Source organism: Hemibagrus wyckioides, linkage group LG28, assembly GCF_019097595.1.
Source record: "Hemibagrus wyckioides isolate EC202008001 linkage group LG28, SWU_Hwy_1.0, whole genome shotgun sequence".
Taxonomy (NCBI): Eukaryota; Metazoa; Chordata; class Actinopteri; order Siluriformes; family Bagridae; genus Hemibagrus; species Hemibagrus wyckioides.
Window position 1 is genome coordinate 186,760 of NC_080737.1, and position 27,500 is coordinate 214,259.

Sequence of the window (27,500 nt, forward strand, 5' to 3'; positions counted from 1 at the left end):
TGTAGTCAGTGTGTGTGTGTGTGTGTGTGTGTGTATCCGTGTGTGTTTACTTGTAGTCGATGGGAGTGAGTGTGTGTGTGTGTGTATCCGTGTGTGTTTACTTGTAGTCGATGGGAGTGAGTGTGTGTGTGTGTGTTTATTCATGTGTGTTTACTTGTAGTCGATGGGAGTGAGTGTGTGTGTGTGTGTGTGTATCCATGTGTGTTTACTTGTAGTCGATGGGAGTGAGTGTGTGTGTGTGTGTTTATTCATGTGTGTTTACTTGTAGTCGATGGGAGTGAGTGTGTGTGTGTGTGTGTGTATCCATGTGTGTTTACTTGTAGTCGATGGGAGTGAGTGTGTGTGTGTGTGTATCCGTGTGTGTTTACTTGTAGTCGATGAGAGTGAGTGTGTGTGTGTGTGTATCCGTGTGTGTTTACTTGTAGTCGATGGGAGTGTGTGTGTGTGTGTGTATCCGTGTGTGTTTACTTGTAGTCGATGAGAGTGTGTGTGTGTATCCGTGTGTGTTTACTTGTAGTCGATGGGAGTGAGTGTGTGTGTGTGTGTGTATCTGTGTGTGTTTACTTGTAGTCGATGGGAGTGAGTGTGTGTGTGTGTGTGTGTGTGTATCTGTGTGTGTTTACTTGTAGTCGATGGGAGTGAGTGTGTGTGTGTGTGTGTATCCGTGTGTGTTTACCGTGTGTGTGTGTGTTTACTTGTAGTCGATGGGAGTGAGTGTGTGTGTGTGTGTATCCGTGTGTGTTTACTTGTAGTCGATGGGAGTGAGTGTGTGTGTGTGTATCCGTGTGTGTTTACTTGTAGTCGATGGGAGTGAGTGTGTGTGTGTGTGTGTGTATCTGTGTGTGTTTACTTGTAGTCGATGAGAGTGAGTGTGTGTGTGTGTGTGTGTATCTGTGTGTGTTTACTTGTAGTCAATGGGAGTGAGTGTGTGTGTGTGTGTGTGTATCTGTGTGTGTTTACTTGTAGTCGATGGGAGTGAGTGAGTGTGTGTGTGTGTGTATCCGTGTGTGTTTACTTGTAGTCGATGGGAGTGAGTGTGTGTGTGTGTGTGTGTATCTGTGTGTGTTTACTTGTAGTCGATGGGAGTGAGTGTGTGTGTGTGTGTGTGTATCTGTGTGTGTTTACTTGTAGTCAATGAGTGTGTGTGTGTGTGTGTGTGTGTGTGTGTATCCGTGTGTTTACTTGTAGTCGATGGGAGTGTGTGTGTGTGTGTGTGTATCCGTGTGTGTTTACTTGTAGTCGATGGGAGTGAGTGTGTGTGTGTGTATCCGTGTGTGTTTACTTGTAGTCGATGGGAGTGAGTGTGTGTGTGTGTATCCGTGTGTGTTTACTTGTAGTCGATGGGAGTGAGTGTGTGTGTGTGTATCCGCGTGTGTTTACTTGTAGTCGATGGGAGTGAGTGTGTGTGTGTGTGTGTGTGTATCCGTGTGTGTTTACTTGTAGTCGATGGGAGTGAGTGTGTGTGTGTGTGTGTGTGTGTTTACTTGTAGTCGATGGGAGTGTGTGTGTGTGTGTGTGCATCTGTGTGTGTTTACTTGTAGTCGATGGGAGTGTGTGTGTGTGTGTGTGTGTGTGTGTGTATCCGTGTGTGTTTACTTGTAGTCGATGGGAGTGTGTGTGTGTGTATCTGTGTGTGTTTACTTGTAGTCGATGGGAGTGAGTGTGTGTGTGTGTGTGTATCCGTGTGTGTTTACTTGTAGTCGATGGGAGTGAGTGTGTGTGTGTGTGTATCTGTGTGTGTTTACTTGTAGTCGATGGGAGTGAGTGTGTGTGTGTGTGTATCTGTGTGTGTTTACTTGTAGTCGATGGGAGTGTGTGTGTGTGTGTGTGTGTGTATCCGTGTGTGTTTACTTGTAGTCGATGGGAGTGAGTGTGTGTGTGTGTATCCGTGTGTGTTTACTTGTAGTCGATGGGAGTGTGTGTGTGTGTGTGTGTATCTGTGTGTGTTTACTTGTAGTCGATGGGAGTGAGTGTGTGTGTGTGTGTGTGTGTATCCGTGTGTGTTTACTTGTAGTCGATGGGAGTGAGTGTGTGTGTGTGTATCCGTGTGTGTTTACTTGTAGTCGATGGGAGTGAGTGTGTGTGTGTGTGTATCTGTGTGTGTTTACTTGTAGTCGATGGGAGTGTGTGTGTGTGTGTGTGTGTGTATCCGTGTGTGTTTACTTGTAGTCGATGGGAGTGAGTGTGTGTGTGTGTGTATCCGTGTGTGTTTACTTGTAGTCGATGGGAGTGAGTGTGTGTGTGTGTATCCGTGTGTGTTTACTTGTAGTCGATGGGAGTGTGTGTGTGTGTGTGTATCTATGTGTGTTTACTTGTAGTCGATGGGAGTGAGTGTGTGTGTGTGTGTATGTGTATCCGTGTGTGTTTACTTGTAGTCGATGGGAGTGAGTGTGTGTGTGTGTGTATCCGTGTGTGTTTACTTGTAGTCGATGGGAGTGAGTGTGTGTGTGTGTGTATCCGTGTGTGTTTACTTGTAGTCGATGGGAGTGAGTGTGTGTGTGTGTGTATCCGTGTGTGTTTACTTGTAGTCGATGGGAGTGAGTGTGTGTGTGTGTGTGTATCCGTGTGTGTTTACTTGTAGTCGATGGGAGTGTGTGTGTGTGTGTGTGTGTATCCGTGTGTGTTTACTTGTAGTCGATGAGAGTGAGTGTGTGTGTGTGTGTGTGTATCTGTGTGTGTTTACTTGTAGTCGATGGGAGTGAGTGTGTGTGTGTGTATCCGTGTGTGTTTACTTGTAGTCGATGGGAGTGTGTGTGTGTGTGTGTTTATCCGTGTGTGTTTACTTGTAGTCGATGGGAGTGAGTGTGTGTGTGTGTGTATCCGTGTGTGTTTACTTGTAGTCGATGGGAGTGTGTGTGTGTGTGTGTGTGTGTATCTGTGTGTGTTTACTTGTAGTCGATGGGAGTGTGTGTGTGTGTGTGTATCTGTGTGTGTTTACTTGTAGTCGATGAGAGTGAGTGTGTGTGTATCTGTGTGTGTTTACTTGTAGTCGATGGGAGTGAGTGTGTGTGTGTGTGTATCCGTGTGTGTTTACTTGTAGTCGATGGGAGTGTGTGTGTGTGTGTGTGTATCTGTGTGTGTTTACTTGTAGTCGATGGGAGTGAGTGTGTGTGTGTGTGTATCTGTGTGTGTTTACTTGTAGTCGATGGGAGTGAGTGTGTGTGTATCTGTGTGTGTTTACTTGTAGTCGATGGGAGTGAGTGTGTGTGTGTGTGTGTGTGTATCCGTGTGTGTTTACTTGTAGTCGATGGGAGTGAGTGTGTGTGTATCTGTGTGTGTTTACTTGTAGTCGATGGGAGTGAGTGTGTGTGTGTGTGTGTGTGTATCCGTGTGTGTTTACTTGTAGTCGATGGGAGTGTGTGTGTGTGTGTGTATCCATGTGTGTTTACTTGTAGTCGATGGGAGTGAGTGTGTGTGTGTGTGTATCCGTGTGTGTTTACTTGTAGTCGATGGGAGTGAGTGTGTGTGTGTGTGTATCCATGTGTGTTTACTTGTAGTCGATGGGAGTGAGTGTGTGTGTGTGTGTGTGTATCCGTGTGTGTTTACTTGTAGTCGATGGGAGTGAGTGTGTGTGTGTGTGTATCCGTGTGTGTTTACTTGTAGTCGATGGGAGTGAGTGTGTGTGTGTGTGTATCTGTGTGTGTTTACTTGTAGTCGATGGGAGTGAGTGTGTGTGTGTGTGTATCTGTGTGTGTTTACTTGTAGTCGATGGGAGTGAGTGTGTGTGTGTGTGTATCTGTGTGTGTTTACTTGTAGTCGATGGGAGTGTGTGTGTGTGTGTGTGTGTGTGTGTATCCGTGTGTGTTTACTTGTAGTCGATGGGAGTGAGTGTGTGTGTGTATCTGTGTGTGTTTACTTGTAGTCGATGGGAGTGTGTGTGTGTGTGTGTGTGTGTGTGTGTGTGTGTATCCGTGTGTGTTTACTTGTAGTCGATGGGAGTGAGTGTGTGTGTGTGTGTATCCGTGTGTGTTTACTTGTAGTCGATGGGAGTGAGTGTGTGTGTGTGTATCCGTGTGTGTTTACTTGTAGTCGATGGGAGTGTGTGTGTGTGTGTGTGTATCTGTGTGTGTTTACTTGTAGTCGATGGGAGTGTGTGTGTGTGTGTGTGTGTGTATCCATGTGTGTTTACTTGTAGTCGATGGGAGTGAGTGTGTGTGTGTGTGTGTGTGTGTATCTGTGTGTGTTTACTTGTAGTCAATGGGAGTGAGTGTGTGTGTGTGTGTATCCGTGTGTGTTTACTTGTAGTCGATGGGAGTGTGTGTGTGTGTGTGTGTATCTGTGTGTGTTTACTTGTAGTCGATGGGAGTGTGTGTGTGTGTGTGTGTGTGTATCCATGTGTGTTTACTTGTAGTCGATGGGAGTGAGTGTGTGTGTGTGTGTGTGTGTATCCGTGTGTGTTTACTTGTAGTCGATGGGAGTGAGTGTGTGTGTGTGTGTTTATTCATGTGTGTTTACTTGTAGTCGATGGGAGTGAGTGTGTGTGTGTGTGTGTGTGTGTATCCGTGTGTGTTTACTTGTAGTCGATGGGAGTGAGTGTGTGTGTATCCGTGTGTGTTTACTTGTAGTCGATGGGAGTGAGTGTGTGTGTGTGTGTGTGTGTATCCGTGTGTGTTTACTTGTAGTCGATGGGAGTGAGTGTGTGTGTATCCGTGTGTGTTTACTTGTAGTCGATGGGAGTGAGTGTGTGTGTGTGTGTATCCGTGTGTGTTTACTTGTAGTCGATGGGAGTGTGTGGCCGCTGTAACGTATTGTGCTGTGTTTGGTTGCTCATGGTGTACACGCCCATGTATCCCTCCTCTGGGCGGAGCTTCTTGGCATCCCGCAGCACAGTGGAGGTCATATGGGGTGATGACATCATAGGAGGTGGTGACATCATCATGGGAGTCTGCGGCTGCTGCTCACGAGCCATCCACACGCTCGCATCAGTGCTGCTACAGCTACTCTCCTCTGAAAGACAGACAGAAAGTAAGACACAAACAAACAGACAGACGGACAGACAGAAACAGAGAGACAGACAGACAGAAACAGACAGACAGAAACAGAGAGACAGACAGACAGAAACAGAGAGACAGACAGACAGACAGAAACAGAGAGACAGACAGACAGAAACAGAGACAGACAGACCGAAACAGAGAGACAGAAAGACGGACAGACAGAAACAGAGAGACAGACAGACAGACAGAAACAGAGAGACAGACAGACAGACAGACAGAAACAGAGAGACAGAAAGACGGACAGACAGAAACAGAGAGACAGAAAGACGGACAGACAGAAACAGAGAGACAGACAGACGGACAGAAACAGACAGACAGAAACAGAGAGACAGAAAGATGGACAGACAGAAACAGAGAGACAGACAGAAACAGAGAGACAGAAAGATGGACAGACAGAAACAGAGAGACAGACAGACAGAAACAGAAAGACGGACAGACAGAAAAAGAGAGAGAGACAGACAGAGACAGACAGACAGAAACAGAGAGACAGACAGATGGACAGACAGACACAGACAGACAGACAGAAACAGAGAGACAGAAAAACAGAAATAGAGAGACAGAAAGACGGACAGACAGAAACAGAGAGACAGACAGACGGACAGACAGAAACAGAGAGACAGAAAGACAGAAACAGAGAGACAGAAAGACGGACAGACAGAAACAGACAGACAGACATACAGACAGACAGAAACAGAGAGACAGACAGACAGAAACAGAGAGACAGAAAGACGGACAGACAGAAACAGAGAGACAGACAGACAGAAACAGAGAGACAGAAAGACAGAAACAGAGAGACAGAAAGACAGACAGAAACAGAGAGACAGAAAGACGGACAGACAGAAACAGAGAGACAGACAGACAGAAACAGAGAGACAGAAAGATGGACAGACAGACCAGAGAGACAGACAGACAAAGATGGACAGACAGAAAAAGAGAGACAGACAGACAGAACCAGAGAGAGAGACAGACAAAGATGGACAGACAGAAAAAGAGAGACAGACAGACGGAAACAGAGAGACAGACAGACAGAAACAGACAGACACAGATATCAGTGGTGTAAGGCATCATGACTGTGACTCTGCAGTAGTGCACGGAAATGACACACACCCTCTGGCAGCTTCCTCTTGGAAGGGGTGGGGTTTACTCTTGGCTTCCTGCTGCGGGCGGAGCCTCGTCCACTGACACCACTGAGGACAGAGAGCGTGTCATCGTCTGCTCCGGCCTGCAGAGAGTTTCTGTAAGAGATGAGGGGAAGCCAACACTCCTCCCTCTGCAGGGACATCTGAAACGTCATGAAGCGCTCCAGGTACATGTGTCTGAAACACACACATACACATACACACACACACACACACACACACACACACACACACACACACACACATACACACACACACACACACATACACACACACACACATTACCATACCCCATACACCCTGGTTACAGTAATACAGGGACATGGGCTGCATCCAAAGCTGTAAAGTAGTGCACTAGATATAATGTTAAAATGTTAACCATGTTTACCAACTCCGTCACCATGGCAACCACATTTTCTAACAGATGGAATATCTACAGAAACATCCCATGACTATATATATATGTGTGTGTGTGTGTGTGTGTGTGTGTGTAGCTCAAGCTCTGAGGGATGTGGTAGACATGGTGGTTGGACTGCTGAACAGAACGTTGAGAGTTCAAATCCCACGTCCCCCAGTTATCCACTGCTGGGCCCTGGAGCGAGGCCCCTAACCCTATGCTAATTTAAAAAATGCTAATTTAAATGTAAATGATGAAAAGTGTGTGTGTGTGTGTGTGTGTGTGTGTGTCTTACACAGTCCTGCGGTCTTGACGCAACAGTTTGGAGGAGAACTCACTGAGGATGTCGAGGAAGGCAAGGTTGAGAGGGGGCGTGCCCTCACCCTGAGGACTCGGCTCTTTAAATGCAAACTCTATACCATCTCTGTAACACACACACACACACCACCTTTAATGTGTGCATCCCTGGATCATTGTGAGTGGAGCTTAAGTCTTAACACAATAACTTTTAAAAAGGCAAGGATAGCATTAATTGTTTTACACACACACACACACACAAGTCCCTTCTAAAAGAATGGTGAAGGTGAATGTGTTTGTTTTCGTTATATGAAGACATTTGGGTTTGAGGTGAAAAGATGAAGATTTTCCCCATCTATGATGAAACCCATTTATTTATAAAGCAATTTAAAAATACTTTGACAGCTTTTTTGTTGCCCAGGTGTGCCCAGGTGTGCCCTATTACTCCAGTTTCACACTGGATGCATGAGCAGAGCAGAACGTAAACAGAGTAGAAGCAGTGTCCAGCTGTTGTGTTGTTCTCACCAGCAGCATCTGCATCATGCAGGCTTGTATAATTCAAATTTTAAAAAAAGAGTTAATTATTTTAATCTGATATTAAACTTAAACTTTTTGTAAAAGTAATGCATCTAAGAGAAAAACCTCAGGATGTTTAACTCTCAGTGTAGTTTCTAACTTTTATTTGTTTTATCCAGATTGTTGTTTTGTGTCGTGTGAGCAGTGGACTGAAGTGGACAGAAGAAAGGCCATCACACTTTATCTGGTGCTAAGGTTAAGAAGAAAGATGAGAAGCAGACTTCAGATCAGTTTAATCATCCTGTTCATGTTCAGTACTCAGTGCTGTGACGTCAGTGTTCCCCTCCCACACATTCCATATAAACATATAAAATGTGGTGTATATGTAGTTCCTGCTCAGTGTAATCTTTATCTTAATGTAGACTTGGAGTGGTGTGGTTTGGGCAAAAAAACTCCTGGCATTACTGTCATATTAAAAAAAATAAATAAAAAATTATTTTTCACAGTACTGAAGGTCAAATGGTCACTGTGAAACACAGGAGACATCACTTCTATTTTTATGGAGAAATTCTAAATTTCCAGATTTTTCATGTTTATTCTGACCAGGAGCACCAGGAACACCCGGAACACCAGGAACACCTAGAGCACCAGGAACACCAGGAACAAAGCACTGTCACTTTAATTGAGCCTTGCAGCAATAATAGCCGTTGCTGAAAATCACAGCACTGCTGCTTCTGCTCTGCTCCGTGCTGCTCCTCCTCCTCATGGTGCAGTGTGAATGGAGAATGAATTAATACATCTACAGAAACATTCTGTCTGACAATTTACTGAGAAATGTGTCCAATCTAAATCAGGAGAAACTTCATCATGCAGCAACACAAACATCAGCGGCACAATGGCTAGCTAATGCTACACAAAATAATAACAATAATACTGCCTAATTACTTTTAACTTAACTTCAGTCCTTGTTGACCTACAGACTGCAACAGTAGACAGGGTGTGTGTGTGTGTGTGTGTGTGTGTGTGTGTGTGTGTATAAGGGTACTTGTGCAGCATGGCGATGGCCTCGCGAGTCTTCAGCTGGTCTAACCCAAACGTGAGGGAGAACCGACGAGCAAGTTCTTTAATCCCACAGAAGGCCGCAGAAGAACGATCAAAGTTACAGCCTAGTTCACTGAGCATCTCATTAAACAGCTGCAACACACACACACACACACACACACCTTACATCAGTGTTGTATAAAGTACCCAAAAGGCACACTTGAGTAAAAGTACAGGTATTCTGTTAGAAAATGACTCGGGTAGAAGTTAAAGTCACCCTTTATAATTCTACTTGAGTAAAAGTCTTAAAGTATCTGAAATAAACTGTACTTAAGTATCAAAAGTAGTATTTTCATGAATGTATTCAAGTATGGAAAGTAAGAAGTAACTTCATAAAGTAAGACTATAATAATTTGGAGAATTCTGAATTTTATTCTGTTTTGCTTTCTTTCTTAAACTTCTCAATAAGTGCAGCACCAAAAAAATAAGACTTGTATGAAAGAAAGAAGAGGCCTTTAGAACTGTATTGTAATGAAGTGTACAGTATCAGTGTCTCCATACCTGTGAGCTTGTAACTAAGGCCATGTCCACTCGAACCCGGGGATTTTTAAGAAGGGAGATTTTTCTCTGTGTTTTGACCTTTCGTCCACATGCTAATGCAGTTTGAGGACGTGGAAAACGGAGCTTTTGGAAAACTCCTTCCAAAGTGAAGATTTTCCAGAACTCAGTTTTCAGTGGTGTTGTGTGGACAGGGGGAACGGAGATTCTGACGAATTGACCTCATTGTCTGTGAGCCGGTCTCCTTGATTTGACGTCAGCTTTGTTTATGAAGATATTTTGTGCAATAGCAGACTTACATAAACTACTGACTGTGTTAATGTTGTTTACTGGACTTTTTACGTGTGCACACACACACACAGTTATTCCCACATTACGGTCATGAACAGAGGGTCGGAATGTAATATGGAGCTCACTGCTGCTGCATACAGAACTCCCACAACACACAGAGCGATGGCGGTTTTGGATGAGAACCGGTCAGACTTCTACATTCTATAATGAAATTTTCACGTCAAGGGCATCGCTTTCACGCAACGCGCCATTGTTGTTAAACTACCAGAACCGGTAATGAAGTCTTGTCTAGGCTTCTGATTGGCTAGACTCCTGACAGCACTTAACAGGATTTCTGATTGGCTAGGCTCCTGACAGAACTTAACAGGATTTCTGATTGGCTAGGCTCCTGACAGAACTTAACAGGATTTCTGATTGGCTAGGCTCCTGACAGAACTTAACAGGGCGTTTTGTGTTTTCATGTGGACAAAGATATTTTTAACACGTAGGTCGTGTGGACAGAATTTAAAAAAACAAAACAAATGAAGTTGAAAAATCTGTTTTTAATAATCCCCAGCTCTGTGTGGACATGGCCTAAAGTCATCACTGACCACAAACTTCCTTTACCACAAATCTGGACGCAGGTTTTTTTGTAGTAAGTAACGAAAATGCAGAACAGAAAATGTATCGGAGTAAAAGTATAGAATTTGTTTAAGAAAAGTAGTGAAGTAAAAGTTGACAGAAATATAAAAACTCAAGTAAAGTACAAAAACTCTCAAAAAATACTTAAATACTGAAACGAAGTAATTTTACTTCATTACATTACACCACTGCTTTACATTACAGACGTCATGTTAAGTTCAAATAGAGCTTAAGGAAATCTGTTCTATGTGAGTGGTTGAACTGGTCAAAGTGGGAAAGTCATTAAAAGTGAAAGGTTTGTGTGTGTGTGTGTGTGTGTGTGTGTGTGTGTGTGTACCTGCTGCAGACTGAGGATGAGGGTTTTGGCACACTGAATCTTATCAATCTGTCTCGTCTTACTCATCGTTTCCTTTATTATATCACCGTAATCATTATAGTACTGAAGAGAGAGAGAGAGAGAGGTCATGAGGAATGTGTACAGTTGTGCTAAAATGGTTTAGGACTACAACTGCTATGCTATCAGTAAACAGTTGAAAACTTCAACAAGACTTCAATTTAATCCCAGAATGAATTTCCTGGACACAGTTAGACTTTCCACCTGAATCATACACACTAACAGGAGAAATTCTACATCATAAACACACTGAATAATAAACACACTGATTTATAATAAACACATTGTATAATAAACACACTGTATAATAAACACACTGATTTATAATAAACACACTGTATAATAAATTCTCTACAGTTAGTTATTTCCTCTAAAGCTGCTTTATGACCAAGTCCATTGTTAAAGATCCTACACAAAGAACACTGAACACTGAAATGAACACAATACTGCTAATGTGTACAGAGTGTGTGTATAGAGTGTGTGTATAGAGTGTGTGTACAGAGTGTGTGTATAGAGTGTGTGTATAGAGTGTGTGTATAGAGTGTGTGTATAGAGTGTGTACAGAGTGTGTGTATAGTGTGTGTATAGAGTGTGTGTATAGAGTGTGTACAGAGTGTGTGTATAGAGTGTGTGTACAGAGTGTGTGTATAGAGTGTGTACAGAGTGTGTGTATAGAGTGTGTACAGAGTGTGTGTATAGAGTGTGTGTATAGAGTGTGTACAGAGTGTGTGTATAGAGTGTGTGTATAGAGTGTGTGTACAGAGTGTGTGTATAGAGTGTGTGTATAGAGTGTGTACAGAGTGTGTGTATAGAGTGTGTGTATAGAGTGTGTGTATAGAGTGTGTGTACAGAGTGTGTGTATAGAGTGTGTGTATAGAGTGTGTACAGAGTGTGTGTATAGAGTGTGTGTATAGAGTGTGTGTACAGAGTGTGTGTATAGAGTGTGTGTATAGAGTGTGTACAGAGTGTGTGTATAGAGTGTGTACAGAGTGTGTGTATAGAGTGTGTACAGAGTGTGTGTATAGAGTGTGTGTATAGAGTGTGTACAGAGTGTGTGTATAGAGTGTGTGTACAGAGTGTGTGTATAGAGTGTGTACAGAGTGTGTGTATAGAGTGTGTACAGAGTGTGTGTATAGAGTGTGTGTATAGAGTGTGTACAGAGTGTGTGTAAAGAGTGTGTGTATAGAGTGTGTGTACAGAGTGTGTGTATAGAGTGTGTGTATAGAGTGTGTACAGAGTGTGTGTATAGAGTGTGTACAGAGTGTGTGTATAGAGTGTGTACAGAGTGTGTGTATAGAGTGTGTGTATAGAGTGTGTACAGAGTGTGTGTATAGAGTGTGTGTACAGAGTGTGTGTATAGAGTGTGTACAGAGTGTGTGTATAGAGTGTGTACAGAGTGTGTGTATAGAGTGTGTGTATAGAGTGTGTACAGAGTGTGTGTATAGAGTGTGTGTATAGAGTGTGTGTACAGAGTGTGTGTATAGAGTGTGTGTATAGAGTGTGTACAGAGTGTGTGTACAGAGTGTGTGTACAGAGTGTGTGTATAGAGTGTGTGTATTGAGTGTGTACAGAGTGTGTGTATAGAGTGTGTGTATAGAGTGTGTGTACAGAGTGTGTGTACAGAGTGTGTGTATAGAGTGTGTGTACAGTGTGTGTATAGAGTGTGTGTATTGAGTGTGTGTATTGAGTGTGTGTACAGAGTGTGTGTACAGAGTGTGTGTATAGAGTGTGTGTACAGAGTGTGTGTACAGAGTGTGTGTATAGAGTGTGTGTATAGAGTGTGTGTACAGAGTGTGTGTATAGAGTGTGTGTATAGAGTGTGTGTATAGAGTGTGTACAGAGTGTGTGTATAGAGTGTGTGTATAGAGTGTGTGTATAGAGTGTGTACAGAGTGTGTGTATAGAGTGTGTGTACAGAGTGTGTGTATAGAGTGTGTGTATAGAGTGTGTACAGAGTGTGTGTATAGAGTGTGTGTACAGAGTGTGTGTATAGAGTGTGTACAGAGTGTGTGTATAGAGTGTGTGTATAGAGTGTGTACAGAGTGTGTGTACAGAGTGTGTGTATAGAGTGTGTGTATAGAGTGTGTGTATAGAGTGTGTACAGAGTGTGTGTACAGAGTGTGTGTATAGAGTGTGTGTACAGAGTGTGTGTATAGAGTGTGTACAGAGTGTGTGTATAGAGTGTGTGTATAGAGTGTGTGTACAGAGTGTGTGTATAGAGTGTGTACAGAGTGTGTGTACAGAGTGTGTGTATAGAGTGTGTATAGAGTGTGTGTATAGAGTGTGTACAGAGTGTGTGTACAGAGTGTGTGTATAGAGTGTGTGTATAGAGTGTGTGTACAGAGTGTGTGTATAGAGTGTGTGTACAGAGTGTGTGTATAGAGTGTGTACAGAGTGTGTGTATAGAGTGTGTGTACAGAGTGTGTGTATAGAGTGTGTACAGAGTGTGTGTATAGAGTGTGTGTATAGAGTGTGTACAGATTGTGTACAGAGTGTGTACAGAGTGTGTGTATAGAGTGTGTACAGAGTGTGTGTATAGAGTGTGTGTACAGAGTGTGTACAGAGTGTGTGTACAGAGTGTGTGTACAGAGTGTGTGTATAGAGTGTGTGTACAGAGTGTGTACAGAGTGTGTGTACAGAGTGTGTGTACAGAGTGTGTGTACAGAGTGTGTGTACAGAGTGTGTGTACAGAGTGTGTGTATAGAGTGTGTGTACAGAGTGTGTGTATAGAGTGTGTGTATAGAGTGTGTGTGTACAGAGTGTGTGTACAGAGTGTGTGTACAGAGTGTGTGTATTGAGTGTGTGTACAGAATGTGTGAATTGAGTGTGTACAGAGTGTGTGTATAGAGTGTGTGTACAGAGTGTGTGTATAGAGTGTGTGTACAGAGTGTGTACAGAGTGTGTGTACAGAGTGTGTGTACAGAGTGTGTGTATAGAGTGTGTGTACAGAATGTGTGAATTGAGTGTGTACAGAGTGTGTGTATAGAGTGTGTACAGAGTGTGTGTACAGAGTGTGTGTATAGAGTGTGTGTATAGAGTGTGTACAGAGTGTGTGTATAGAGTGTGTACAGAGTGTGTGTATAGAGTGTGTACAGAGTGTGTGTACAGAGTGTGTGTATAGAGTGTGTGTATAGAGTGTGTACAGAGTGTGTGTATAGAGTGTGTGTATAGAGTGTGTGTACAGAGTGTGTGTATAGAGTGTGTGTATAGAGTGTGTGTACAGAGTGTGTGTATAGAGTGTGTACAGAGTGTGTGTATAGAGTGTGTACAGAGTGTGTGTATAGAGTGTGTGTACAGAGTGTGTGTACAGAGTGTGTACAGAGTGTGTGTATAGAGTGTGTGTATAGAGTGTGTGTACAGAGTGTGTGTATAGAGTGTGTACAGAGTGTGTGTATAGAGTGTGTACAGAGTGTGTGTACAGAGTGTGTACAGAGTGTGTGTATAGAGTGTGTACAGAGTGTGTGTACAGAGTGTGTGTACAGAGTGTGTGTACAGAGTGTGTGTACAGAGTGTGTATAGAGTGTGTGTACAGAGTGTGTGTACAGAGTGTGTGTACAGAGTGTGTACAGAGTGTGTGTATAGAGTGTGTGTACAGAGTGTGTGTATAGAGTGTGTGTATAGAGTGTGTACAGAGTGTGTGTATAGAGTGTGTGTATAGAGTGTGTGTACAGAGTGTGTGTATAGAGTGTGTGTATAGAGTGTGTACAGAGTGTGTGTACAGAGTGTGTGTATAGAGTGTGTGTACAGAGTGTGTGTATAGAGTGTGTGTACAGAGTGTGTGTATAGAGTGTGTACAGAGTGTGTGTATAGAGTGTGTGTATAGAGTGTGTGTACAGAGTGTGTGTATAGAGTGTGTACAGAGTGTGTGTATAGAGTGTGTACAGAGTGTGTGTACAGAGTGTGTGTATAGAGTGTGTGTACAGAGTGTGTGTATAGAGTGTGTACAGAGTGTGTGTATAGAGTGTGTGTACAGAGTGTGTGTATAGAGTGTGTACAGAGTGTGTGTACAGTGTGTGTACAGAGTGTGTGTACAGAGTGTGTGTACAGAGTGTGTGTATAGAGGGTGGTGTGTATTGAGTGTGTACAGAGTGTGTGTATAGAGTGTGTGTACAGAGTGTGTGTATAGAGTGTGTGTACAGTGTGTGTGTATAGAGTGTGTACAGAGTGTGTGTATAGAGTGTGTGTACAGAGTGTGTGTATAGAGTGTGTGTATAGAGTGTGTGTACAGAGTGTGTGTATAGAGTGTGTGTATAGAGTGTGTACAGAGTGTGTGTACAGAGTGTGTGTATAGAGTGTGTGTATAGAGTGTGTGTATAGAGTGTGTACAGAGTGTGTGTATAGAGTGTGTACAGAGTGTGTGTATAGAGTGTGTGTATAGAGTGTGTACAGAGTGTGTGTATAGAGTGTGTGTATAGAGTGTGTACAGAGTGTGTGTATAGAGTGTGTGTATAGAGTGTGTACAGAGTGTGTGTATAGAGTGTGTACAGAGTGTGTGTATAGAGTGTGTGTATAGAGTGTGTACAGAGTGTGTGTATAGAGTGTGTGTATAGAGTGTGTGTACAGAGAGTGTGTATAGTGTGTGTACAGAGAGTGTGTACAGTGTGTGTATAGAGTGTGTACAGAGTGTGTGTATAGAGTGTGTACAGAGTGTGTGTACAGAGTGTGTGTATAGAGTGTGTGTACAGAGTGTGTGTATAGAGTGTGTGTATAGAGTGTGTGTACAGAGTGTGTGTACAGTGTGTGTACAGAGTGTGTACAGAGTGTGTGTATAGAGTGTGTGTATAGAGTGTGTACAGAGTGTGTGTACAGAGTGTGTGTACAGAGTGTGTGTACAGAGTGTGTGTATAGAGTATGTGTACAGAGTGTGTGTATAGAGTGTGTGTACAGAGTGTGTGTACAGAGTGTGTGTACAGAGTGTGTGTATAGAGTGTGTGTATAGAGTGTGTGTACAGAGTGTGTGTACAGAGTGTGTGTATAGAGTGTGTGTACAGAGTGTGTGTACAGAGTGTGTGTACAGAGTGTGTGTATAGAGTGTGTGTATAGAGTGTGTACAGAGTGTGTGTACAGAGTGTGTGTACAGAGTGTGTGTACAGAGTGTGTGTATAGAGTGTGTGTACAGAGTGTGTGTACAGAGTGTGTGTACAGAGTGTGTGTATAGAGTGTGTACAGAGTGTGTGTACAGTGTGTGTGTACAGAGTGTGTGTATAGAGTGTGTGTACAGAGTGTGTGTACAGAGTGTGTGTATAGAGTGTGTGTACAGAGTGTGTGTATAGAGTGTGTGTACAGAGTGTGTGTATAGAGTGTGTGTACAGAGTGTGTGTACAGAGTGTGTGTATAGAGTGTGTGTACAGAGTGTGTGTACAGAGTGTGTATAGAGTGTGTGTACAGAGTGTGTGTATAGAGTGTGTGTACAGAGTGTGTACAGAGTGTGTGTACAGAGTGTGTGTACAGAGTGTGTACAGTGTGTGTACAGAGTGTGTGTATAGAGTGTGTGTACAGAGTGTGTGTATAGAGTGTGTGTACAGAGTGTGTGTACAGAGTGTGTACAGAGTGTGTGTACAGAGTGTGTGTATAGAGTGTGTGTATAGAGTGTGTGTACAGTGTGTGTATAGAGTGTGTGTACAGAGTGTGTGTATTGAGTGTGTGTACAGAGTGTGTGTATTGAGTGTGTGTACAGAGTGTGTGTACAGAGTGTGTGTACAGAGTGTGTGTACAGAGTGTGTGTACAGAATGTGTGTGTATAGAGTGTGTGTACAGAGTGTGTGTATAGAGTGTGTGTACAGAGTGTGTGTATAGTGTGTGTACAGAGTGTGTGTACAGAGTGTGTGTACAGAGTGTGTGTACAGAATGTGTGTGTACAGAGTGTGTGTATAGAGTGTGTGTACAGAGTGTGTGTACAGTGTGTGTACAGAGTGTGTACAGAGTGTGTGTACAGAGTGTGTGTACAGAGTGTGTGTACAGAATGTGTGTGTACAGAGTGTGTGTATAGAGTGTGTGTACAGAGTGTGTGTACAGTGTGTGTACAGAGTGTGTACAGAGTGTGTGTACAGAGTGTGTGTACAGAGTGTGTGTATTGAGTGTGTGTACAGAGTGTGTGTACAGAGTGTGTGTACAGAGTGTGTGTATAGAGTGTGTGTACAGAGTGTGTGTACAGAGTGTGTGTACAGAGTATGTGTACAGAGTGTGTGTATTGAGTGTGTGTATAGAGTGTGTGTACAGAATGTGTGAATTGAGTGTGTACAGAGTGTGTGTATAGAGTGTGTGTACAGAGTGTGTGTACAGAGTGTGTACAGAATGTGTGTACAGAGTGTGTGTACAGAGTGTGTACAGAGTGTGTGTACAGAGTGTGTGTACAGAGTGTGTGTATAGAGTGTGTGTACAGAGTGTGTGTACAGAGTGTGTGTATAGAGTGTGTACAGAGTGTGTGTACAGAGTGTGTGTACAGAGTGTGTGTACAGAGTGTGTACAGAGTGTGTGTACAGAGTGTGTGTACAGAGTGTGTGTACAGAGTGTGTACAGAGTGTGTACAGAGTGTGTGTACAGAGTGTGTGTACAGAGTGTGTGTATAGAGTGTGTGTACAGAGTGTGTGTATAGAGTGTGTACAGAGTGTGTGTACAGAGTGTGTACAGAATGTGTGTACAGAGTGTGTGTACAGAGTGTGTACAGAGTGTGTGTACAGAGTGTGTGTACAGAGTGTGTGTATAGAGTGTGTGTACAGAGTGTGTGTACAGAGTGTGTGTACAGAGTGTGTGTATAGAGTGTGTGTACAGAGTGTGTGTACAGAGTGTGTGTACAGAGTGTGTGTATAGAGTGTGTGTACAGAGTGTGTGTATAGAGTGTGTGTACAGAGTGTGTGTATAGAGTGTGTGTATAGAGTGTGTGTGTACAGAGTGTGTGTACAGAGTGTGTGTACAGAGTGTGTGTATTGAGTGTGTGTATAGAGTGTGTGTACAGAATGTGTGAATTGAGTGTGTACAGAGTGTGTGTATAGAGTGTGTGTACAGAGTGTGTGTATAGAGTGTGTGTACAGAGTGTGTACAGAGTGTGTGTACAGAGTGTGTGTACAGAGTGTGTGTATAGAGTGTGTGTACAGAATGTGTGAATTGAGTGTGTACAGAGTGTGTGTATAGAGTGTGTGTACAGAGTGTGTACAGAGTGTGTGTACAGAGTGTGTGTACAGAGTGTGTGTACAGTGTGTGTATTGAGTGTGTGTATTGAGTGTGTGTACAGAGTGTGTGTACAGAGTGTGTGTACAGAGTGTGTGTATAGAGTGTGTGTATAGAGTGTGTGTACAGAGTGTGTGTATAGAGTGTGTGTACAGAGTGTGTATAGAGTGTGTGTACAGAGTGTGTGTACAGTGTGTGTATAGAGTGTGTGTACAGAGTGTGTGTATTGAGTGTGTGTACAGAGTGTGTGTACAGAGTGTGTGTATAGAGTGTGTGTATTGAGTGTGTACAGAGTGTGTGTATAGAGTGTGTGTACAGAGTGTGTGTACAGAGTGTGTGTACAGAGTGTGTGTACAGAGTGTGTGTATAGAGTGTGTGTATTGAGTGTGTACAGAGTGTGTGTATAGAGTGTGTGTACAGAGTGTGTGTACAGAGTGTGTGTATAGAGTGTGTGTATAGAGTGTGTGTACAGAGTGTGTGTATAGAGTGTGTGTATTGAGTGTGTACAGTGTGTGTGTACAGAGTGTGTGTACAGAGTGTGTGTATAGAGTGTGTGTACAGAGTGTGTGTATAGAGTGTGTGTACAGAGTGTGTGTATAGAGTGTGTGTATAGAGTGTGTGTATTGAGTGTGTACAGAGTGTGTGTATAGAGTGTGTGTACAGAGTGTGTGTATTGAGTGTGTGTACAGAGTGTGTGTACAGAGTGTGTGTATAGAGTGTGTGTACAGAGTGTGTGTACAGAGTGTGTGTATAGAGTGTGTGTACAGAGTGTGTGTACAGAGTGTGTGTATAGAGTGTGTGTATTGAGTGTGTACAGAGTGTGTGTATAGAGTGTGTGTACAGAGTGTGTGTATAGAGTGTGTGTACAGAGTGTGTGTACAGAGTGTGTGTATAGAGTGTGTGTATAGAGTGTGTGTACAGAGTGTGTGTACAGAGTGTGTGTATAGAGTGTGTGTATTGAGTGTGTACAGTGTGTGTGTACAGAGTGTGTGTACAGAGTGTGTGTATAGAGTGTGTGTACAGAGTGTGTGTATAGAGTGTGTGTACAGAGTGTGTGTATAGAGTGTGTGTATTGAGTGTGTACAGAGTGTGTGTATAGAGTGTGTGTACAGAGTGTGTGTATTGAGTGTGTACAGAGTGTGTGTATAGAGTGTGTGTATAGAGTGTGTACAGTGTGTGTGTACAGAGTGTGTGTATAGAGTGTGTGTACAGAGTGTGTGTATAGAGTGTGTAGAGAGTGTGTGTATAGAGTGTGTGTATAGAGTGTGTGTACAGAGTGTGTGTATAGAGTGTGTACAGAGTGTGTGTACAGAGTGTGTACAGAGTGTGTACAGAGTGTGTACAGAGTGTGTGTATAGAGTGTGTACAGAGTGTGTGTATAGAGTGTGTGTACAGAGTGTGTACAGAGTGTGTGTACAGAGTGTGTGTACAGAGTGTGTACAGAGTGTGTGTACAGAGTGTGTGTACAGAGTGTGTGTATAGAGTGTGTGTACAGAGTGTGTGTATAGAGTGTGTACAGAGTGTGTGTATAGAGTGTGTGTATAGAGTGTGTGTATAGAGTGTGTGTACAGAGTGTGTGTATAGAGTGTGTACAGAGTGTGTGTACAGAGTGTGTACAGAGTGTGTGTATAGAGTGTGTACAGTGTGTGTATAGAGTGTGTACAGAGTGTGTGTATAGAGTGTGTACAGAGTGTGTGTACAGAGTGTGTGTATAGAGTGTGTACAGAGTTTGTGTACAGAGTGTGTGTACAGAGTGTGTGTATAGTGTGTACAGAGTGTGTGTATAGAGTGTGTACAGAGTGTGTGTACAGTGTGTGTGTACAGAGTGTGTGTACAGAGTGTGTGTACAGAGTGTGTGTAAAGAGTGTGTATAGAGTGTGTGTACAGAGTGTGTACAGAGTGTGTGTATAGAGTGTGTGTACAGAGTGTGTGTATAGAGTGTGTGTATAGAGTGTGTGTACAGAGTGTGTGTACAGAGTGTGTACAGAGTGTGTGTACAGTGTGTGTGTACAGAGTGTGTGTACAGAGTGTGTGTATAGAGTGTGTATAGAGTGTGTGTACAGAGTGTGTGTACAGAGTGTGTGTACAGAGTGTGTGTATAGAGTGTGTGTACAGAGTGTGTGTACAGAGTGTGGGTATAGAGTGTGTGTATAGAGTGTGTACAGAGTGTGTGTACAGTGTGTGTGTACAGAGTGTGTGTACAGAGTGTGTGTACAGAGTGTGTGTACAGAGTGTGTGTATAGAGTGTGTGTACAGAGTGTGTGTATAGTGTGTGTACAGAGTGTGTGTACAGAGTGTGTGTATAGAGTGTGTGTATAGAGTGTGTGTACAGAGTGTGTGTACAGAGTGTGTGTACAGAGTGTGTATTGAGTGTGTACAGAGTGTGTGTATAGAGTGTGTGTACAGAGTGTGTGTATAGAGTGTGTGTATAGAGTGTGTGTACAGAGTGTGTGTACAGAGTGTGTGTACAGAGTGTGTGTATAGAGTGTGTGTACAGAGTGTGTGTATAGAGTGTGTGTATAGAGTGTGTGTACAGAGTGTGTGTATAGAGTGTGTGTACAGAGTGTGTGTATAGAGTGTGTGTATTGAGTGTGTGTACAGAGTGTGTGTACAGAGTGTGTGTACAGAGTGTGTGTATAGAGTGTGTACAGAGTGTGTGTATAGAGTGTGTGTATTGAGTGTGTGTACAGAGTGTGTGTACAGAGTGTGTGTATAGAGTGTGTGTACAGAGTGTGTGTATAGAGTGTGTACAGAGTGTGTGTATAGAGTGTGTGTATTGAGTGTGTGTACAGAGTGTGTGTACAGAGTGTGTGTATAGAGTGTGTGTACAGAGTGTGTGTATAGAGTGTGTACAGAGTGTGTGTATAGAGTGTGTGTATTGAGTGTGTGTACAGAGTGTGTGTACAGAGTGTGTGTATAGAGTGTGTGTATAGAGTGTGTACAGAGTGTGTGTACAGAGTGTGTGTACAGAGTGTGTGTACAGTGTGTGTATAGAGTGTGTGTACAGAGTGTGTGTATTGAGTGTGTGTATTGAGTGTGTGTACAGAGTGTGTGTACAGAGTGTGTGTACAGAGTGTGTGTACAGAGTGTGTACAGAGTGTGTGTACAGAGTGTGTGTATAGAGTGTGTGTATAGAGTGTGTGTACAGTGTGTGTATAGAGTGTGTGTACAGAGTGTGTGTATTGAGTGTGTGTACAGAGTGTGTGTACAGAGTGTGTGTACAGAGTGTGTGTACAGAATGTGTGTGTATAGAGTGTGTGTACAGAGTGTGTGTATAGAGTGTGTGTACAGAGTGTGTGTATAGTGTGTGTACAGAGTGTGTGTACAGAGTGTGTGTACAGAGTGTGTGTACAGAGTGTGTGTACAGAATGTGTGTGTACAGAGTGTGTGTACAGAGTGTGTGTACAGTGTGTGTACAGAGTGTGTACAGAGTGTGTGTACAGAGTGTGTGTACAGAGTGTGTGTATTGAGTGTGTGTACAGAGTGTGTGTACAGAGTGTGTGTACAGAGTGTGTGTATAGAGTGTGTGTACAGAGTGTGTGTATTGAGTGTGTGTACAGAGTGTGTGTACAGAGTGTGTGTACAGTGTGTGTACAGAGTGTGTACAGAGTGTGTGTATAGAGTGTGTGTATAGAGTGTGTGTATTGAGTGTGTGTACAGAGTGTGTGTACAGAGTGTGTGTACAGAGTGTGTGTATTGAGTGTGTGTACAGTGTGTGTACAGAGTGTGTGTACAGAGTGTGTGTATTGAGTGTGTGTACAGTGTGTGTACAGAGTGTGTGTACAGAGTGTGTGTATAGAGTGTGTGTACAGAGTGTGTGTATTGAGTGTGTGTACAGAGTGTGTACAGAGTGTGTGTACAGAGTGTGTGTATAGAGTGTGTGTACAGAGTGTGTGTATTGAGTGTGTGTACAGAGTGTGTGTACAGAGTGTGTGTACAGAGTGTGTGTATAGAGTGTGTGTACAGAGTGTGTGTACAGTGTGTGTACAGAGTGTGTGTATAGAGTGTGTGTACAGAGTATGTGTACAGAGTGTGTGTACAGAGTGTGTGTACAGAGTGTGTGTATAGAGTGTGTGTACAGAGTGTGTGTATTGAGTGTGTGTACAGAGTGTGTACAGAGTGTGTACAGAGTGTGTGTATAGAGTGTGTGTACAGAGTGTGTGTATAGAGTGTGTGTACAGAGTGTGTGTACAGAGTGTGTGTACAGAGTGTGTGTACAGAGTGTGTGTACAGAGTGTGTGTACAGAGTGTGTATAGAGTGTGTGTACAGAGTGTGTGTACAGAGTGTGTGTACAGAGTGTGTGTATTGAGTGTGTACAGTGTGTGTGTACAGAGTGTGTGTACAGAGTGTGTGTATAGAGTGTGTGTATAGAGTGTGTGTATTGAGTGTGTACAGAGTGTGTGTATAGAGTGTGTGTACAGAGTGTGTGTATTGAGTGTGTACAGAGTGGGTGTACAGAGTGGGTGTACAGAGTGTGTGTATTGAGTGTGTACAGAGTGTGTGTATAGAGTGTGTGTATAGAGTGTGTGTACAGAGTGTGTGTATTGAGTGTGTACAGTGTGTGTGTACAGAGTGTGTGTATAGAGTGTGTGTATAGAGTGTGTGTACAGAGTGTGTGTACAGAGTGTGTGTATAGAGTGTGTGTACAGAGTGTGTGTATTGAGTGTGTGTACAGAGTGTGTGTACAGAGTGTGTGTACAGAGTGTGTGTATAGAGTGTGTGTACAGAGTGTGTGTACAGAGTGTGTGTATAGAGTGTGTGTACAGAGTGTGTGTATAGAGTGTGTGTACAGAGTGTGTGTATAGAGTGTGTGTACAGTGTGTGTATAGAGTGTGTGTACAGAGTGTGTGTATTGAGTGTGTGTACAGAGTGTGTGTACAGAGTGTGTGTACAGAGTGTGTGTATTGAGTGTGTGTACAGAGTGTGTGTACAGAGTGTGTGTATAGAGTGTGTGTACAGAGTGTGTGTACAGAGTGTGTGTATAGAGTGTGTACAGAGTGTGTGTATAGAGTGTGTACAGAGTGTGTGTATAGAGTGTGTGTACAGAGTGTGTGTATTGAGTGTGTGTACAGAGTGTGTGTACAGAGTGTGTGTACAGAGTGTGTGTATAGAGTGTGTGTACAGAGTGTGTGTACAGAGTGTGTGTACAGAGTGTGTGTATAGAGTGTGTGTACAGAGTGTGTGTACAGAGTGTGTGTACAGAGTGTGTGTATAGAGTGTGTGTACAGAGTGTGTGTACAGAGTGTGTGTATTGAGTGTGTACAGTGTGTGTGTATAGAGTGTGTGTATAGAGTGTGTGTACAGTGTGTGTATAGAGTGTGTGTACAGAGTGTGTGTACAGAGTGTGTGTATTGAGTGTGTACAGTGTGTGTGTATAGAGTGTGTGTACAGAGTGTGTGTACAGAGTGTGTGTATAGAGTGTGTGTATTGAGTGTGTACAGAGTGTGTGTACAGAGTGTGTGTATAGAGTGTGTGTATAGAGTGTGTGTACAGAGTGTGTGTATAGAGTGTGTGTACAGAGTGTGTACAGAGTGTGTGTATAGAGTGTGTGTACAGAGTGTGTGTACAGAGTGTGTGTATAGAGTGTGTGTACAGAGTGTGTACAGAGTGTGTGTATAGAGTGTGTGTACAGAGTGTGTACAGAGTGTGTGTATAGAGTGTGTGTACAGAGTGTGTACAGAGTGTGTGTACAGAGTGTGTGTACAGAGTGTGTGTACAGAGTGTGTGTATAGAGTGTGTGTACAGAGTGTGTGTATTGAGTGTGTGTACAGAGTGTGTGTACAGAGTGTGTGTACAGAGTGTGTGTATAGAGTGTGTGTATTGAGTGTGTGTATAGAGTGTGTACAGTGTGTGTGTACAGAGTGTGTGTACAGAGTGTGTGTATAGAGTGTGTGTATTGAGTGTGTACAGTGTGTGTGTCCAGAGTGTGTGTACAGAGTGTGTGTATAGAGTGGGTGTACAGAGTGTGTGTATTGAGTGTGTACAGAGTGTGTGTATAGAGTGTGTGTACAGAGTGTGTGTACAGAGTGTGTGTATTGAGTGTGTACAGTGTGTGTGTACAGAGTGTGTGTACAGAGTGTGTGTATAGAGTGTGTGTATTGAGTGTGTACAGTGTGTGTGTACAGAGTGTGTGTACAGAGTGTGTGTATAGAGTGGGTGTACAGAGTGTGTGTATTGAGTGTGTACAGAGTGTGTGTATAGAGTGTGTGTATAGAGTGTGTGTACAGAGTGTGTGTACAGAGTGTGTGTATAGAGTGTGTGTACAGTGTGTGTATAGAGTGTGTGTACAGAGTGTGTGTACAGAGTGTGTGTATAGAGTGTGTGTATAGAGTGGGTGTACAGAGTGTGTGTATTGAGTGTGTACAGAGTGTGTGTATAGAGTGTGTGTATAGAGTGTGTGTATAGAGTGTGTGTACAGAGTGTGTGTATTGAGTGTGTACAGTGTGTGTGTACAGAGTGTGTGTACAGAGTGTGTGTACAGAGTGTGTGTATAGAGTGTGTGTACAGTGTGTGTATAGAGTGTGTGTACAGAGTGTGTGTATTGAGTGTGTGTACAGAGTGTGTGTACAGAGTGTGTACAGAGTGTGTGTACAGAGTGTGTGTACAGAGTGTGTGTATTGAGTGTGTGTACAGAGTGTGTGTACAGAGTGTGTGTACAGTGTGTGTACAGAGTGTGTGTATTGAGTGTGTGTACAGAGTGTGTGTACAGAGTGTGTGTATAGAGTGTGTGTATAGAGTGTGTGTATTGAGTGTGTACAGAGTGTGTGTATAGAGTGTGTGTACAGAGTGTGTGTATTGAGTGTGTGTATTGAGTGTGTGTACAGTGTGTGTGTACAGAGTGTGTGTATAGAGTGTGTGTATAGAGTGTGTGTACAGAGTGTGTGTACAGAGTGTGTGTATTGAGTGTGTGTATTGAGTGTGTACAGAGTGTGTGTACAGAGTGTGTGTACAGAGTGTGTATAGAGTGTGTGTATAGAGTGTGTGTACAGAGTGTGTGTATAGAGTGTGTGTACAGAGTGTGTGTACAGAGTGTGTGTATTGAGTGTGTACAGAGTGTGTGTATAGAGTGTGTGTATAGAGTGTGTGTACAGAGTGTGTGTATAGAGTGTGTGTACAGAGTGTGTGTACAGAGTGTGTGTACAGAGTGTGTGTATAGAGTGTGTACAGAGTGTGTGTACAGAGTGTGTGTATAGAGTGTGTGTACAGAGTGTGTGTACAGAGTGTGTGTACAGAGTGTGTGTACAGAGTGTGTGTATAGAGTGTGTGTATAGAGTGTGTACAGAGTGTGTGTATTGAGTGTGTACAGAGTGTGTGTATAGAGTGTGTGTACAGAGTGTGTGTATAGAGTGTGTGTACAGAGTGTGTGTACAGAGTGTGTGTACAGAGTGTGTGTATAGAGTGTGTACAGAGTGTGTGTACAGAGTGTGTGTATAGAGTGTGTACAGAGTGTGTGTACAGAGTGTGTGTATAGAGTGTGTGTACAGAGTGTGTGTACAGAGTGTGTGTATAGAGTGTGTACAGAGTGTGTGTATAGAGTGTGTGTACAGAGTGTGTACAGTGTGTGTGTACAGAGTGTGTGTACAGAGTGTGTGTATAGAGTGTGTGTACAGAGTGTGTGTATAGAGTGTGTACAGAGTGTGTGTATAGAGTGTGTACAGAGTGTGTGTACAGTGTGTGTACAGAGTGTGTGTATAGAGTGTGTACAGAGTGTGTGTATAGAGTGTGTGTATAGAGTGTGTGTACAGAGTGTGTGTACAGAGTGTGTGTATAGAGTGTGTGTACAGAGTGTGTGTATAGAGTGTGTGTACAGAGTGTGTGTATAGAGTGTGTACAGAGTGTGTGTATAGAGTGTGTGTATAGAGTGTGTGTACAGAGTGTGTGTATAGAGTGTGTGTACAGAGTGTGTGTATAGAGTGTGTACAGAGTGTGTGTATAGAGTGTGTGTATAGAGTGTGTGTACAGAGTGTGTGTACAGAGTGTGTGTACAGAGTGTGTGTATTGAGTGTGTACAGAGTGTGTGTATTGAGTGTGTGTACAGAGTGTGTGTATAGAGTGTGTACAGAGTGTGTGTACAGAGTGTGTGTACAGAGTGTGTGTATAGAGTGTGTACAGAGTGTGTGTACAGAGTGTGTGTACAGAGTGTGTGTACAGAGTGTGTGTACAGAGTGTGTGTATAGAGTGTGTGTACAGAGTGTGTGTATAGAGTGTGTGTACAGAGTGTGTACAGTGTGTGTGTACAGAGTGTGTGTACAGAGTGTGTGTATAGAGTGTGTGTACAGAGTGTGTGTACAGAGTGTGTACAGAGTGTGTGTACAGTGTGTGTACAGAGTGTGTGTATAGAGTGTGTACAGAGTGTGTGTATAGAGTGTGTGTATAGAGTGTGTGTATAGAGTGTGTGTACAGAGTGTGTGTATAGAGTGTGTGTACAGAGTGTGTGTATAGAGTGTGTGTATAGAGTGTGTGTACAGAGTGTGTGTATAGAGTGTGTGTATAGAGTGTGTGTACAGAGTGTGTGTATAGAGTGTGTACAGAGTGTGTGTACAGAGTGTGTGTACAGAGTGTGTGTATAGAGTGTGTACAGAGTGTGTGTACAGAGTGTGTGTACAGAGTGTGTGTACAGAGTGTGTGTATAGAGTGTGTGTATAGAGTGTGTAGAGTGTGTGTATAGAGTGTGTACAGAGTGTGTGTATAGAGTGTGTGTATAGAGTGTGTGTACAGAGTGTGTGTATAGAGTGTGTGTACAGTGTGTGTGTATAGAGTGTGTGTATAGAGTGTGTACAGAGTGTGTGTATAGTGTGTGTACAGAGTGTGTGTACAGAGTGTGTGTACAGAGTGTGTGTATTGAGTGTGTGTACAGAGTGTGTGTACAGAGTGTGTGTACAGAGTGTGTGTACAGAGTGTGTGTATTGAGTGTGTACAGAGTGTGTGTATAGAGTGTGTGTACAGAGTGTGTGTACAGAGTGTGTGTATAGAGTGTGTGTACAGAGTGTGTGTACAGTGTGTGTGTATAGAGTGTGTGTACAGAGTGTGTGTACAGAGTGTGTGTACAGAATGTGTGTGTATAGAGTGTGTGTACAGAGTGTGTACAGAGTGTGTGTACAGAATGTGTGTGTATAGAGTGTGTGTACAGAGTGTGTGTACAGAGTGTGTGTACAGAGTGTGTGTATTGAGTGTGTACAGAGTGTGTGTACAGAGTGTGTGTACAGAGTGTGTGTATAGAGTGTGTGTACAGAGTGTGTGTACAGAGTGTGTGTACAGAGTGTGTGTACAGTGTGTGTGTATAGAGTGTGTGTACAGAGTGTGTGTACAGAGTGTGTGTACAGAATGTGTGTGTACAGAGTGTGTGTACAGAGTGTGTGTATAGAGTGTGTGTACAGAGTGTGTGTACAGAGTGTGTGTATAGTGTGTGTACAGAGTGTGTGTACAGAGTGTGTGTACAGAGTGTGTGTATAGAGTGTGTGTACAGAGTGTGTGTACAGAATGTGTGTGTATAGAGTGTGTGTACAGAGTGTGTACAGAGTGTGTGTACAGAATGTGTGTGTATAGAGTGTGTGTACAGAGTGTGTGTATAGAGTGTGTGTACAGAGTGTGTACAGAGTGTGTACAGAGTGTGTGTACAGAATGTGTGTGTATAGAGTGTGTGTACAGAGTGTGTACAGAGTGTGTACAGAGTGTGTGTACAGAATGTGTGTGTATAGAGTGTGTGTACAGAGTGTGTGTATAGAGTGTGTGTACAGAGTGTGTGTACAGAATGTGTGTGTATAGAGTGTGTGTACAGAGTGTGTGTACAGAGTGTGTGTATAGAGTGTGTGTACAGAGTGTGTGTATAGAGTGTGTGTACAGAGTGTGTGTATAGAGTGTGTGTACAGAGTGTGTGTACAGAGTGTGTACAGAGTGTGTGTACAGAGTGTGTGTACAGAGTGTGTGTATAGTGTGTACAGAGTGTGTGTATAGAGTGTGTACAGAGTGTGTGTATTGAGTGTGTACAGTGTGTGTGTACAGAGTGTGTGTACAGAGTGTGTGTATAGAGTGTGTGTACAGAGTGTGTGTACAGAATGTGTGTATAGAGTGTGTGTACAGAGTGT

At 43.1% G+C, this 27,500-nt stretch overlaps 1 protein-coding gene across 4 annotated transcripts in view; it reads right to left on the reverse strand.

The window, feature by feature from the left end:
• The window catches only part of LOC131348330 (cohesin subunit SA-2-like), an 82,525-nt gene that overhangs the window by 474 nt on the left and 54,551 nt on the right, over window positions 1-27,500 (reverse strand). For all 4 annotated transcript variants that reach the window (XM_058383145.1, XM_058383144.1, XM_058383143.1 and 1 more), the window contains 5 exons: window positions 10,192-10,293; window positions 8,389-8,537; window positions 6,826-6,954; window positions 6,102-6,310; window positions 4,713-4,947 (listed from right to left, as the gene is read on the reverse strand). In XM_058383145.1, coding sequence (XP_058239128.1) covers window positions 4,713-4,947; window positions 6,102-6,310; window positions 6,826-6,954; window positions 8,389-8,537; window positions 10,192-10,293 — 824 coding nt within the window. The remainder of the gene's footprint in view (window positions 1-4,712; window positions 4,948-6,101; window positions 6,311-6,825; window positions 6,955-8,388; window positions 8,538-10,191; window positions 10,294-27,500) is intronic.